At 41.4% G+C, this 15750-nt stretch overlaps 1 protein-coding gene across 2 annotated transcripts in view; it reads right to left on the bottom strand.

Annotated features, from left to right (window-relative positions):
- Positions 1-500: 500 nt before the first annotated feature.
- arhgap10 (Rho GTPase activating protein 10) overlaps positions 501-15750 on the bottom strand; it is a 43822-nt gene continuing 28572 nt past the window's right edge. The window contains exons 19-23 of one of the 2 annotated variants that reach the window (XM_063883854.1): positions 13572-13713; positions 11453-11615; positions 5672-5764; positions 4077-4168; positions 501-1890 (exon numbers count right to left, since the gene is read on the bottom strand). In XM_063883854.1, the coding sequence (XP_063739924.1) occupies positions 1802-1890; positions 4077-4168; positions 5672-5764; positions 11453-11615; positions 13572-13713 (579 nt within the window). In that variant the 3' untranslated portion in view covers positions 501-1801. The remainder of the gene's footprint in view (positions 1891-4076; positions 4169-5671; positions 5765-11452; positions 11616-13571; positions 13714-15750) is intronic. The other variant, XM_063883855.1, reaches the window with a different exon arrangement.

Genomic DNA, 15750 nt, shown 5'->3' with positions numbered 1-15750 from the left:
GTGTGCTGATGGACGATGGTAATGATGTCACTGAGGCTAAAGCAGCGGGTCTAGAGGCTCTTTAGAGTGTTAATTAATTACACTGATGTGGTTGAAGAAGGAGCATGAGAGATGAGTGGCTGAGATGTTAATGGGTCAGGACGGTGGATTAGTCTGACTTTCTCTATTCAAGATAACACTCTAATTTGGATTCATTTTTGGGACGTTATGTTGGAGTATAGGACAGATTGACCAGTGCAGGTCCATATAAAGAGGCAGGATAACTTTACCCTGCATGGCTTATTTGGAAAGCACTGGCATTCTTAGTTTTTGAAAAATGTGGGCCTTCGCGGAGACGCAATACATGAGTCATCACAACCTTTATCCAAATACTTAATATATCCATCTTATTTTAGAAATCAAACCCAGTACAGTAACTTTGCTGAAACTCCTGTGAATGAAATCAGTGCCTGAGATTAGATTGTTAAATTAAAACGTGGACAAAATAAACATTCATCACATACAGTAAAGAACAAAAACAATCTTTATTTGTTTAACATTGATCAACAGGATACCCAAAGGTGTAAAAATGAAAGGGCCTTTACACACGTCATGAATCAATGTTTTAAATTATAGCACAGTCCGCTGAACCAAGGCTCTCAGAGAAATTAAAGTGTCTTGTTTAACAGCTGAGGGATGAATTGTAATCGGACCTGTTCATGCTAAAACCAATCCATACGAAAAACTGTCCTTCACCTAACAGACACTTGTAAAACATACTTGGCAGTCATATATATTTTTATACTTAGGCTATATACACTGAACGGATGTAAAATACTGCATTCTTTGGTCTAACTGATAATAAAATGTTGATTTGTCTGTCTGACGTTGAAGATAAAATAGTTAAACCAAAATGTTAACTTTGTGGGAGTGTCTTGTGTATCTGCTCAAACAAAAACTGAGCAACGTTAAAAATAAGCTTTAAAAATAAACAGATAAAAACCACTTGGTTTCGAACCTGCCTGGCAACTTAAATTTACCTAGTGTTAAAATATGAGAGGCTTATCAGTCATCAAAGAGGCGTATCAACGTGTTTCTCTAAAGGAGTGCGCCAAGAACTAAACAGTAGAGTGTTTTTAAAAATGCAAAGGTCATGCGATCAACGTGCCAATCAAACAAAAATAAAATTAGCAATGTGCCTCATTTTGAATATCTTAAAATGAGAGAAAACACAACATTTTAAAAGTGAAAGCAGTAACACTCCAATCAATGTTCATACACACCGGGACATTTACACTGGGTGTTCTGAGGGGTAAGGCACGGTAGAAACGGTATCTCTAATCTCTTAAAAGCTGAAAACAAACTTTGCATCGTTGTCGAGAGGTTTCTAAAGCTGCATGTCTTTACAAAAACAGGTTACAGTGAGTGTCGACATTCTTCCTTAGTTTCTGGATCGTTTTGTGACTCGGGAGCTCATGGATACCATGTATAACTCAGGGTGGAGAGCGAGGCCTTTGACGGAGAGACTTTCTCTCTCTGCTGACCTGGATTTTTAGAGGCTACAGCATCTTTGTACAAGGCAGGATATTGTAAGTGCAATGCTGAAATCCATGCGGGTACTCGACCAAAGTAAATTCAGACGAAGAAACGTGTGTATGAAGAATGGTCCACCTGTAATAACATATTGTCACTTACTTGAAGTATTCAGGGATTTGGATAACCAAGGCTCTGTGGTGAATGTCAGAGCTGAGGCACATGTTTCTCAGCATATCTTTCCCAGTGGAGGTGATAATAATTTGTCCATAAATATTTGCATTTGCCGCTACATCAACTCCACGTAGTTCTCAGGGATGAGGCCCTTCTTTCCCTCAAGCTCGCCCTCCAGCCAGCCCGGCTCCCTCGACTTGACCACTGCGGGAGAGGACACAGCGTCACCAGGGGTGGGGGAGACAACAGCAGCAGAGAGAGGGGGAGGGTGGGGGACAGAGCAGAGGACACGGTGCCTCAGGTGAGTATACAGCGTGAATCAGAGCAGAGAGAGCACAGGTATGAAGAGGATTATGTGGTTACACTAAACCCGGATGTGACTCATTTTATCTTTGTTTAAAGATCCCATTTTCATTCTTAAATTCAGTCTAACCTCAGACAGAAGACAAAGCTCTTTAGTGTGATGATGTTTTCGGAGCACAGATCAGTTTTGTGCCATGTTTCCTGAAAATCCTCCAAATTAGCGAGTCAATTCAAAAGCGTGAGAGCATTCGCAAGTAGTGACAACTTCCAAGGAAAATGAAGCCTTAAACTAAATCAGTACTTCTTGTAACATGTCTCAGTCAGCCTCTCTACAGCGCTTTCGTGTGTATTGTGAACGGAATGTGAACAAGAACATGTAAAAAAAAAGGCTCATTTTCATACAGGTGTAATCAAAAGAGTTGACCCGCGACCAAAATTCAAAACCCACCAAACAATTTGAACCTGCTTTTACTCCCAAATTGACTGACAGGTCTTCAAATACAAGGGCTACGACAGGAAAACCACTCATTCTGAATTATTCATGTTTTCCGCCGTTGTTAAAGGTGTTTTTACATCAGCTCGTCCCCATTAAAATGAGGAACAACAGACAAACAAAGAGCCCCTCCCCTATCTGAGTACAATAACAAACTGCGAGGGGTTTATCTTACTGCTATGTTTAGGATTTTTTTTTTGCCAAATGTGTTTTTATTATTCATTAGTCAATACATCATAAATGTAGATCTACAGCCATTGTGCTTTTTCTAATAAGCACACCATTTAAAACCTTTGAATTAATGCTCACCTGTTTCTATAAACGTTTGTTTTACTTTGTGTTAGGTGTGGTTAGTTTATACATGACTGCGTATAGTTTTATGACACCATTAAACTGAACCAAACCTAACCAACAGGAAGCACAGTTTGTGCCTTAAAGGAAATAAATACGCAGGGCAAATTTGTCCTTTCAGTTTAAGGGTGAGAAGACATCAACACACTGTCTGTTGATTTGTTTTTTCTGTAGACAAACTATATGTACAGTGGCTAGCTCAACTATTCAGACCTCCTGTCCCTTTGCACATTTGTTATGCACATATATTTCAGGCCAAAAAAAAGCCATGAGTACGTACATATAAAAAGACTGAATAGACTGGCAAAATGTCAAGGGTCCTCAACGTACTGCAGATGTAGAGCTCAAGAGCCTCATAACATGTCTGCTGACGGTGGAACATAAACAGAACTTGGTTTGTAACTAACTCCAGATTTAAGACCCGATCCAACAGGACCACAAATCATTCAGCAAGTCTTTCCCTAACCAAATCAGCTAAGCTACAAAGTAAATCACAAGATAAGATAATGTTCTCTAGAGTTTTATCTAATTATTTTTTGAATATGTGATTCTTCTTTCATTGTGTTTATTATTATTCAGATAATATGAGTTCAAGTTGGAAATCCACTTTGTAATAAAACACATGTTGCCATCACAGGCTTTTATCCTGGCTTGAACCAACATGAAGCATTGATGGGTTTAAAGTGGAGGCATAATAACAGGAAGTACTGTACGTACAGTAGATAATAGTATGATTGATGGAGGGGCTTTAGTCGTCTAATCCATATTTATTAATGGCAGATGTCCGCTTTTGACATCCTAGTCATAACTTTATACTATTATATGTTTGATGGGAGATGCTTTAGTTATATTTCAGGACAGCAGATGCTAGACATGTCCAAAAAGGATGTGTTGGAACCTTTCTAAACAGAAAGAACAAAAACAACCCAGACTGCATTGTATGTTGGGACCTTATCAATCACCACATATACCATATCCATATTGACTGTGTCTCCCCAAAAAAGAGCAAAAAATAGGAACTACAGAATCCTCATTTCCTCTGCGAGTGATTAAAGCTCAGTGGAGCCTCTTCCAGACACACTGAAGAGCAAATCTGTGTCTACCGCCCCCCCTTCCTACTCTCCCTCTCCTCGTCTCATCTCTCTGTTCGATTGAAGATCAGATTGGGTGTTCGGTTTTCCTCCAAATCCAATATGCCGGGGCTGGTTCTGAGTGAGCGACTGGTGTAGGCGATAACACTTACCGGCGTTGAATATTGCGCCGACCTGGAAGGAGAGCTCAGAGTCGTGCTCAGCCTCACATGGGAACACTGCCTTGGCTTTCCTGCTGGTGACACTGAAAAATGAAGGCAATCAGTGAGCTGGCGGAGCTTTGGGGAGGATTACCGCACAGTTCAATCTGGGCCCAGGGCCTGGTTCTTCATTCACTCACTAGCCTGAAACAGCAGAAACGGGCCAGGCTGGAATATAAGCAAAAAACTAAAGAGAGGAGCCGGCCGCTACACACTCTTGTCTTGCCCTATCTCCAGTCTAGACAGAGCAGTGAGTGAGTCAAAACAGACCCACGCGCACCTGTTTGCGTGCACACGTACACACGTGCACACACACGTACACACACACACACACACACACACACACACACACACACACACACACACACACACACACAGGCGCAGCGCTGTCTCTTAACAGGTTTTGTAGAGCCAGAAAGGCAGCCACACATCGGGTCTGCACAGCAGACAACCATCTATGGTGAGATAATTAAAAAGTGGCGGAGGGATTCTAAAGAAGCTTTGCACACACACAGAGGTAGAATAGAAATCTCTCTCCACGCTGCTTCAGCTTTTTAAACTCACGTTTGTGGGCTCAGAAGCTGCATTTTAAATCAGTTTGATGTAAAAGAGCGCCGTCAAAGAGACCATATTCAGCGCTCTGAACACGTTAGTAAAAAGGCGTATTTATGCAATTGCGCTATGGAAAACATTAAAAAAAACACTGCCACAGAAAGGTTGTTTTGCCCACCACTGCAAACTGTTATCTCGAATGCCAGAAACATTACCATGTAAAAATTGTGCCTTCAATTCATGATGCCCTGATAAATATTTCATATTCTCTCTGCCAAGCAGCAACAATGTAGGATGAGAGAGTAGAAAGAAGATATTCAAATTGGAATAAAAAAGTTTGTGGTCACAAAGTTATCAATACAACAATGTTCAGCCGAGTTCTTGAATTGAGAATTGGAAGAATGCTCTCTGGTGGAAACACATTTGGAAGAAATGAGGATTTGTATTTCTATGAAAATGACATTAATGGATTGCCCAAAGAATGACCGAGCTGTTTACAATTTTACTCGATAACATTTAAGAATGGATTCATCATCAGGTCTGAAGGAACGGAGCGATAGATCAGTGTAATGGGCGGACAGTGTACACAGTCCCATCCTGTTGGCTTAAATAGCTCGGTGTGTATCTGGGGTTGGACTGAAAGGAGAACAGGCTGCGGCCCCGGCTAGAGCCAATACTTCATACATTAAGATTCCTCAAAGCAAACCAAATGAAGGTCTGGTGAATACATGAAAAAGTCAGGGGAAATATTGATGTGCAAAACCGGGAGTAGATGTTAGAGGAGCGAGGGAGAAGGTGATTCTGTTGAGTGAACATGCAAGATAAGCCCAGGAAACGAGTAATGGAGAAAGTGAGTGAAAAGTTAGAGAGTGAAAGAATCCCAGAGTGTGACATTTAGCCAGAGTGTGGAAATGACTAAATGGAAGAGATAAAGACTGGAGAGAATGACAAAACACAGTTCGAAGGAAAAAGGTAAATATAGAGAGGGGTCTTACCTCTCTTCTGGCTTTTCTTTTTCAGCTGTGGTGGGAGCAGGTTGGCTCTCTGGGGCTGCAGGAGTGGAAAGCGAAGATCCTGCTATGGGGTCCCTGCAGAGAGAAACACACAGATCCTACGGTGATGCCTTTTGTCTGAAAAGAGATTGTAGCGTAGGATTTTTCCCTCAGCTTCCTGTCTATGAAATACAGCCAAAACTGAAGCTGTATAACTTATTCCATTATTCAACCGTTCAACTCCTTAATATCTGCATTGATAGTAACGCACCACTGTACAGACTTTTGATTATACACAATTTAACATATTCATATTTTGTAGTAAAATGTGCACATTTATGCTTGTACCTTTTAAGATTGAATAATATGAATGAAATTCTACTGGACAATAATCCATTCTTTTGCAAAACACACATTTTTATAGTATATTTTTTGCAGTGGCTGTGTACACATTTGTCTTTATTTGTATTAAATTACTAATGTGTGTTTGTCTTGTCTCCATATTTAATATGGTAGCTTAATCTTATCATTGTTTGCCCATTTTTACCTGCTATGTCACTTTGCTGTAGTGATGTAAATGCCCTGCTGCAGGACTAATAAAGGAGATCTTACTCTGACTCTGATAATTATCTAATTATTTATCTTATTATAAATTAAAATGGAGCCACTGATAAAAACCCTAATTCTACCCAGGGATACATAAAGTGTACTGATTCTAAGAATATCCACATATGTATTCGTTATTACAGCAACCATTATATATTCTACTGTTTAATATTTATTTTACAGTCAGTTCAATTCTTCCATCTCACTATGACTTGCCCAATTGTATTTCTTTATCCCTGTGCATATCTTGAGTGTAGTATGATGCATTGTTGGAGCCTGGGACTCGAGAGTTTAAATGCCAGATCCAATTCTTTAGCTATTGTGCATTATGACAGTAAAGCCTTAGATCTCTCACTATGGAAGGCAGTGAGAATGTGGCCTCATGTTAAAAAAATAAATAAAATTGAAGGTGTTGGGTTTTCAGCAAACTGAAGGTGAGAAATGTGCCAAGACAGTCATAATGTGTTCTCATACATTGTTAAGTTATTCAGTTTTTGGTAGCAACTACTGTACGGGTGGCATCAGAGCAAGAGGTGAGCTACACAGCGGCACCTGTGATATGGAAACAAGGTGAAAATACATTTCTACACCCATCGAGTACAGAAACTGCGATGGGGTGCAGCTTCGTCTCCATCAACCACCAACATTTCCACCATGCGGACTTATTTTGTCACTTCTGCGTCATGAAGAGACAGGCAAGTGAAATAAGTTAACAACAAAATTCAAGATAGAAGAAATCATTGCACTCTTGGTTCAACACGTCTTCAGAGATACGTAAATAGAACACATCAGTTGTAAAAAGTATACATATTCCCACATGTTTCATTCCACTGTAACGCAGTTACTACAGGGGCTTTCGCACTTTGAATGCTTATCGCTACAGGCTGTGCATTCATTACCATTACCAACAGACAACAGGCTTCCGTAAATCAAACAATCCATTTCCTGCTAAGAAGCCTCTTCAGGACGACTGGCTTGACATTAACCTGGAAGGAAATCATCCAAAAAATCTTCGATATGCTTTTCTGAAGTCCTGAGATTGAAACTCAAACAAAGACATGTATCTGACCTTCTGTATCACCGCTTTGAAACGTTTTGTGCACCACTTCTTAGGCCAACTACTTACATACAGTAGTAAGATTAACTGGTCCACATGCCAACTTGTCTGGAGTCCACAGAGCTGACAGGTAACAAATTCTCACTCTAAAATAATTTGGATTGACTGCATGGATAGGGAGTGGATTCAGGATAAACAGTAATGAATTATTCATGCCTGGATTCTGAAGGAATATATATATTCCTTCAGAATCCAGACATGAATAATATAATAGTATTAAAGTTATTTAATCCTGTTTGCAACCACAGCTAGGATGACCTCCAAAAACATAGCCATTGATTGAAAAATGTCACTTTTTTCCTTGAAATAGAGTGCATTAAAAACTAGAATGTCAATCAGAGAGCGCAGCCAAGGCCAATGGTGCATTCATGTGCTCCTAGCATCGTCGTTCTTCTGACTTCAGCGTGTTCATGAGCTAACGTGAAAACAAGATGGACGTTGAGTGTTCAAACATCAAAATGAGAGCTGTTTCTGAGTTGTTGTTGAAACATTTGTGTATCTTTCTTATTTATTACACGTACATGAACATTAAATTCCAACAGGAATGTAAAACAAACAAGTTCACTGTCAGCTTAATCTTTTACAGTTGTAGCTGTGCTTCTCTCTAGATGCTGTCAGGGCCAATGAGTGTATGGCCACCATACAGGATGGAGGTAGGGGTCCTGATAAAGGCAGAGTGGAGCAGAGAGAGCAGGAGTCCAAGCCAGGCTTCCCTCTGTGTTCCATGCCTGCCCCAAGGCCAGTGCTAATACAGTACATAATGAGCAAATTGCTCCTAGCTGCCGCTCCCATAGAGACGTTAATAAAGGCAATTAGAGAGAGCAGCTGGGGAGGGGCTGGAGTTTGAGAGGATGTTGTGAAGAGTGGTTACGTTGGCACTGGTAGAAGAGAGAGAGCGAGATGGCCTTGAGGGGCAACATGGTAGGGGATCTTATGTAGACATAGGTGAGCACACGGCACTGGGCTCACGCTTTCATTCCCTCCTCTGCGCTGCTTCCTCCCGCAATTTCTTCCCCTACCTCCCTCTCGGTGCGCTTGTCCATCCCCAGCGGTGGCTGTTCCGTTTGGTACTGGCCTGACTGTGGCTGATTTATAGCTCTGCAGCAGTGTGGGGCCACTGTGGTGCTCAGCTGCTCCACATCAGCATGGGGGGATAGTACGCTGCAGTGCAGCAAATCCACTCATTAACCTGGGCCCAGGCACAACCACTGTCTGCTGGGTCAGAGCCAAGAGAAGGGAGAGCAGAGGAGCACCAAACCTCACCCACCTGCAGGTGAACCCTCTCAGATACACACAACAAGCTCTACAATTCACCTCCGATAGAAAAGTCAGCATATCTAACTGCTTATTTCAGCTGCAGGATTATACAGATCTGCAAAGATCTTTAAAAATAAACAGATATCTAAATAATTAAAGAATAAACAGTTAGAAATCAGCGCATGCCACATGGCTGCCCTAGAAACTTGGTAAATGTACCAGAGGTAAATGGATTCATCCCAAAATTGCTTTAACAATTACAGCTAAGCCAAACCGAGGGAAATCGTTTGCCATTTCTCTTCAGCAAAAATAGCATCAAGCTTTGAATTGCTCATCCCTTGTTTTCACTCATCACAAGACTAGCTAAGCTTCTTCTGAAAACATGTTTAAATACAGTAAACGGGGTCGTGTTAGAAATTCACTTGAAGGAAAATCTTTTTTGAGATGTTAGCAATAAACGTAGCATTTTTCAAGAATATAAAGGTTTAAGGTATTTATAATCATATATTAAAATATGCAAGACATCTCATATTCCAAGGTGAAGTGAAGGTCTCCTGGTTTATTATTTTAAACACTAGGGTTGTCCCATAATGTCCCATGCTGCCAGGTTAGTAGCAGGGCGATATTCATCAACATGCTCAGACTGCTGCTACTCATTACTGCAGGAATTTCCCCCGCAGATCCAGGCCCTGTTGATCCTGGCATGGATCTAACGCGGGGATGAGTGGGGCTATCAACTGTCTTTTTACTAAAGGAACAAGGGAAGCGGTGGGATTTAGTTATGTTTCTAGTAGAAAGTGGGATCAAACCATCAGCCAAGCAGCGCACCCAGCCACCGCCAGTTTGGGTGGGCAGGAAATAAACTCTGATCCACCATTTTATGATGCACAGCTGTCTGCTGGCGAGAGGCATGGAGGTAGGGCAGGAGAGAAGAAGGAAAAGTCGCCAAGAAATGTAAACTCATTGGGAAGGACTTGAGGCGACAGCACCACTGGGAGAAGCTGTGACTGAATTTAGAGAGAAGAGGAGAAATGAGGCAAGACATCGAAAATGACGGAGATGATAAATCATGCCACAGTCCACAAAGAGTCATGGCATGATATAGTGAGTCAGGAAGCATTTGTGTATGACCAGGCAGATTTTGCTGCAGCTATCCTGCAGGAAAGAGGCAAAAATATGCTGTTTTCCAGGTGCACTTCTGAGCACACCAGAGTGCAGATAGTACATTTCTGAGAGTTGCTGGAAGTCATCTAGCAGTTGCCTTCCCTACTGCTCCTTTTGGCCAGGACTGAAGCCGAATCCCTGGGTTCCAGGCCAGCGAGGTGCTGTGCTAACAGGTCTCCACCATCTCACATGCTAAGATTTATGAGTGAACAAAGCCAGGGCGACACCCTGTGACATATGGCGCAAGTCTTCATAAAGGGACAGGGGCTGCGGCTATAAGGGTAAACAAGATGAATATCTCCCCAATGTCAATACGATTTACACGGCCAACGCACGGCCACCTGTCTCCCAAACAAATAAGAGCTGAGATTTACGACCTCCTCCTGGTTGCTCCTTCCGTCCTCCAACATCATGCCACATATGTGGGAAAGTGCGAAAAGAAATTACCCACCAGATAATAAAAAAAAGGTTGGTTGCATAAGTAAAATAGTGTTTTGTTCATCTGATCCTGTGTCTTGGGAACATTCCTACACACACAGGTTTGACCCACAGAGCTCAAAGGGAGAAAGGAATCACAGTGTCCTCTCTCAAGTTGTGAGGTGTGTCGCTTGTTATTTCTAAGGTTTTTTCAGCTGATGGTGAAGGAGAAGGGGACAGTGAATGAGGAAAAAAGTCTATTTCAAGGTGAATCTGTAGACATGACACAGCAGCGAGTCTAACATCTGCAGCATAACCCAATAATTCATCTCTCACATCAGCATTCAGGGCAAGTCATGGGCTGGAAACAACAAAAAACGACCAAGGACTTAGTGGAGAGAGTAAGGACAGAGAGGAGGAGCCAGAGGGAGCCAACTGATGAAGCGTTTCCTTCTAGTAAATTTAAGAGACAGAAATGGAAGGACAAACTGAAAATTGAATAAAAGCATTAACATTGAAGCTGACACTAAAAGTTATTCCTTATAAATTGTTTCGTTTTTTGATGACTCTCAATGGGAATTGTTGGGAAACTTATTTGCTTGAAGGGAATTTACAATGTTCAAAAAGGGATACTTGGATCAAAGCTAAATACTCTTCTTATCAATCCTGAATGTATCCTATGTCTGATAGACTATAATTGAATTGATGCACGAGGGAAAGGACTCAATGAAGCAACCAAAAAACAACTTGATCCTAAAAAAGTGATTAAAACATCATTTGAAATCCATACAGTAGACACACATCCGAACGTAAATGCTGTGGATTCCTTAATGACAGGACTGTTGCTCATTGATGCCCAGTCACATATTGATTTGGGACTTTAAATTTGAGTCTGTTATTGTAATCCAGTACACTTTTTTTGGCAGATTAAGTGAATAACTCCTCCCGCCCTAATAACTGTCTATTCTGTGTGCACTGCCCTGGCTCTGTTAATGTGAAGCAAACAAAGTGTCCTGAACCCAGACCACAATCTTCATAGGCAGCACAGGGGAAAGGCAATGGATGTATAAAGAGAAACGCAAGGGAGGCAGAGGAACACTTTTTGGCACATGCTAATGTTCAGAACAAGCACAGAAGGGAATTTGTTTTCGTGTTTGAACAATTTATCAACAATCTTTCTCTAAAATCACAGACTGCACCTTTAAGTGTAGTGGAGCACTCACCTGGAGTTGCTGCCGGAGCTGAGGCTGCTAAGCGGGACGTGATCGTTCTTCTCTGTAGACATCTCAGAGGCCGAGGCCGACGACGACTGAGAAGAAACAGACTCATTGCTGCCCATCGAGGTCTCATCTGTGGCTAGGCTGGGTCCATCTCCCACTGCTGACACTGAGATGAAAAAAGCAAAACAACTGACAACGTTAGTTACTTATCTTACCATTCATTTGATTGCACTGTACCGATTCTGCCTACTCCATCTTACTGACGACAACTAAAACGGTTGAATAATTTATCAAGATATAAGGCAACGCTGCATCGACAGGGGACTTTATGAATCAAACTGCTGTCAACACAGGCGTGACTTACAACCACGGTTTTATTGTTCATGATCATACACTTCTGCAGTCTGAGACGGGAACCACAGAAACACGAGGGAGATCTGAGCTCTTTTATTTCAATTTTACTGTCAAGTAAAGATACTCTGTTTGGGAGAAGAGGGAGGCACAGAAGCAGCTGTTAATGTTAAAAAACTAGTTTTTTTTGGCCTTTTCTTCTTTTTTCCCCAGGCAAACACGTATCAAAGAGCTTAAACCAAAAGCACATATTTTATTAAGATTTAATAGAACTGGTGCGAGGCTTATTATAGATTCTAGATGGATGGAATGTTGCCATCACAGATCTTAAGTAAGTAAAATGTGTTTAGTTCATTTAGTTTTAACCTTTCTAGATTTTGCTGGAAGAGTCACATATTTTCTCTTAAAAATATGAACGAGGTCACAATACCTGCTCAGCAACCAATAGCAGACAGGTGACTAGTCGGTGAACTAAGTGGAGTATTTAGCATTTGGCAAGAGCCAGATATATCCCTTATAAGTCAGTGGAAACAGAGCCAAGAAGAGGGCGAATATTGGACTTATATTTGCCAGGTAAACAGCAACACAACAACAAATGAATGATGATGTTGCTCTGAAACAGCTAGATATGCAGGACAACTTACTTTAAAACCATTATGAGGGACTCATACAAAGGTTTTAAAGAGGATTAGGCCCTTTATCCCTGATATTATAATACCCCATGCTAAAAGTTGGCGTGAGAGAGGAAGAAAGACTATCTGGTAAGCAGATTTAGATTTTCCTTTTGAATGGAGGGGAAGGGATTTGACTGGCGCTGAATCAGAAATAGTTGGGAGTTAGATTTTTTGGGTCATCAGGTCAGGTGATCAGATACCTTATGAACAGCCAGAGCCCCTATCATAGTCTCCCCTTTTGTATCCACTAATAGACGAAATGGCAATTAATTTAAAGAATTTAACAAGAGAAAAACCTTGGTACACAAAGAAAAGTTACAAATGCTAATCTCTTCAGACATTACCACAGAAAGCAGGTAACAGAGTTTAGTGTGTCATCTGCAAACACTGCTGGGGTTGAATTCATTCAGAGCCAAGCAGTAATAAACTGTGAATAAACTCAGCTGCCAGTTATCAGGTAATACTAGGTACCTTGCAACAAATAATGTACAGTTTGCGCTGATACAGAGGTGTTGCTTTAATCTAGTGATCATTTTGTGGTGTGTAGTTTGTCGGGCTATGTAGAAGTGTTCCTGTCATTAAATGGCTCTAGACAGACCAGGTAGCTCAACAGCGCTATAGCAACATAGCTCCTTCCATGTAAACAGCGTTGATGACATGCAAGTTCTTGTAAATGGACTACTATAAATGGTTACTAAATACACACGTTTTCTTTAATCTTTGTGAACTGTTCTAAGGAGGTTCTGTTTCAACTGAAAATGATATAAGGAAAACGACCTTATCTTCTTTTTTTTTATCATAAACACATTTGCCAGGATAATATATTGTTTATGTTCTGTTTATTTGTATAAAATAGTTTTTAAAGAGCAGATATAACATGATCAAACAAATGTACCTGTTTTGCTCCTTAAAATAATGAATTTATGAGTTGCAGAGTCTCTGGATCACTATGGTACATCTAAAACAGAAGGACCTATCTTTATTCTAGAGCGCAAAACAGTATTGCCAAATCCTATGATCTTATAAAACTTTGGCGTGACTCAGTCCCTCAAATATATTCGGAGTTGTGAAGATAAACAGGTGCACGTGTCTCTTACCATTCTGAATATGTAGAGCTTGTGGATTGTAGACAGCCAGGGGCCGACTCTGTCGACTCAGCTTCTTGGACTGCCTCGTGGGAGCAGAGAATACTGGGGCAGCAGGTGAGAGAGGGCATGACTCTGGAGCATCTGTAAAGATCTGAATACAAAAATATAAATAAAATACGTCTCTAGCAACACTAAAAGCACAGTGCAGATACTCTGGGTGTTAAACAGGAGCAGCATCAGCAGCAGTTTGTCCTCGACTGACCTCAACTGAACAGGTTTTTTTAAACTTGCAGGCTTTATGTAGTAGTAGATGAATGGTAAATGGCCATTTGCAGCCACAGCGTGTGCTCCCAGGCAGAGCCGAGCAGCTCATTGATTGAACCCTAAAAACTGCATGTGAGAAGATTTTGTTTGTGCCAAAATAAACAAGAGTCGCTCCACATGTAACGCAATCACATCCCGTCCAGAAATCTGGGTTCTAAGTTAAGGTGACATTTCCCCTCAAAGATATTGACCCACTCTCGGAAAGAGCAGGGAGTAAAATAAACAGGGTTTGGACTCGAGGAGGGCCGGCCAACTGGCGCAGCCTGTTTACACCGGGCCGTGTTTACATATAAACTTCAGATGTGGAGTTAAAAGAGAATAGGGCTGCAGAGGAGAGGAAGTCTCAGCAGAGCCTCCAGAAAGGATCACAGACGAGGAGAGGAGGGAGGGAGGAAAGGGAGGAGAGAGAGGGGGGGGGGGAGAAAGTGGCAGAGGAAGTGAGAGTGTGAACGGGGGAGGCAGACACGAAGGAGGGGGCATGAGAGAGAAAGTTTGTAGGAGAGAGGCAGATAGAAAAAGTGAGAAATCTGATATGGCTGAGAGTTTCTGCTGCCTCCCTCTCTCCCTCCCTGCAGATGGAGGTGAATGTAAAACAGAGTCTGCTGTTGGTATCTAGGGGTATCAACAGTCTGGGGTGGGACTAAGCTTTGAGCGAAGTTAATGCCTGTCTGTCTGTCTGCTCGACTTTCCCCCTGCTCTAACACGCTGTACTTTCTGAAATGCTCCTGCTGCATTCTAACACTACATCCTTTATCACCTGGACGCTGCTGGATACCTCTGGGCCGGCTCCGAGTGGTGCTGCACACACCGTGTTGCTGCTGGTGTGGTTTTAAAACATTGGTATACCACGCTTGTTTTCACTAGGACTCTTTATTCTCTCAACACGCCGTTTTATGTTTGTGAGCTCGGGAATTGAGCTATTATTCACAACACACATTTTCTTCCATTTAATGAAGCTGTAGGAAAAAAATGCAACCTAAAATCTGCTGGTTTCATCTGATGCAACACACAGTGCACCGCTGCTCCAAACAGATTAGGAAACTAATCTTAAACCTTTTACTCTTTGACACAGACAATTATCCCGCTCTGAGGATTGACACCGATTAATGACATTCTGGGGAGATTACAGGATCCCATAAACTACAGGTTATGAAACATCACATAAGCTAAATAAATGTGTTTAGGCGGGCAAAGGACCTTCCAAATATAATCAAATGTATACGGTAATCTGCAGAATAATCAAAGGAACAGGATATCATTGGTTTAATCCCTGTATGAGCACTTGGGGCTCCCCCTATTGGCTACATAAAACATTATTAAACTGCGGTCTAACTCCTCTACAACCTAATGACTTGGTGAAGGGTATGCTTTCCCAAAGGTAACATTTAAATGTATTGCACGTCTTATTATCTGGTATTTCTGCTCATTATTTTGTGAAGCAAGCAATAAATACTATACACATACATCTTATTAAAGTCACACGATGCATTATCATTGCAAGAGCATTTGCTAAAATAAACGGCATTGTTTTGTAAGTACACATAAGTCTAAACAACCTTAACAAACTGGATCTACAGAAGGGATGAGCTTAACTTGCACCCTAATTGAGACTGTTACTCTGCCCAAATGAAATGCTGGCATCAGGTACAGTACAGTATGTGCACCTCTCTGCCAAGAGAAACTGCCAAATAGAAATTAAAAAAACAAAACTTCTGAGCAATAGTAAGAGAGGCGAGGGTTTCCTAACAGTAGCTTACATATTTACATGTATTTGAATATCCTTCAATTACACGCAACCCAGGTAGACAGTGCTGTGTGTCACCTGATTCACATTTGATTTGTTTATCTTTGTACCTTGTTTTGC

The sequence above is a fragment of the Eleginops maclovinus genome, chromosome 5 (genome assembly GCF_036324505.1).
Source record: "Eleginops maclovinus isolate JMC-PN-2008 ecotype Puerto Natales chromosome 5, JC_Emac_rtc_rv5, whole genome shotgun sequence".
Taxonomy (NCBI): Eukaryota; Metazoa; Chordata; class Actinopteri; order Perciformes; family Eleginopidae; genus Eleginops; species Eleginops maclovinus.
Note: the sequence above shows the minus strand (reverse complement) of the source record. Positions and strands in the feature narration are given on the sequence as shown.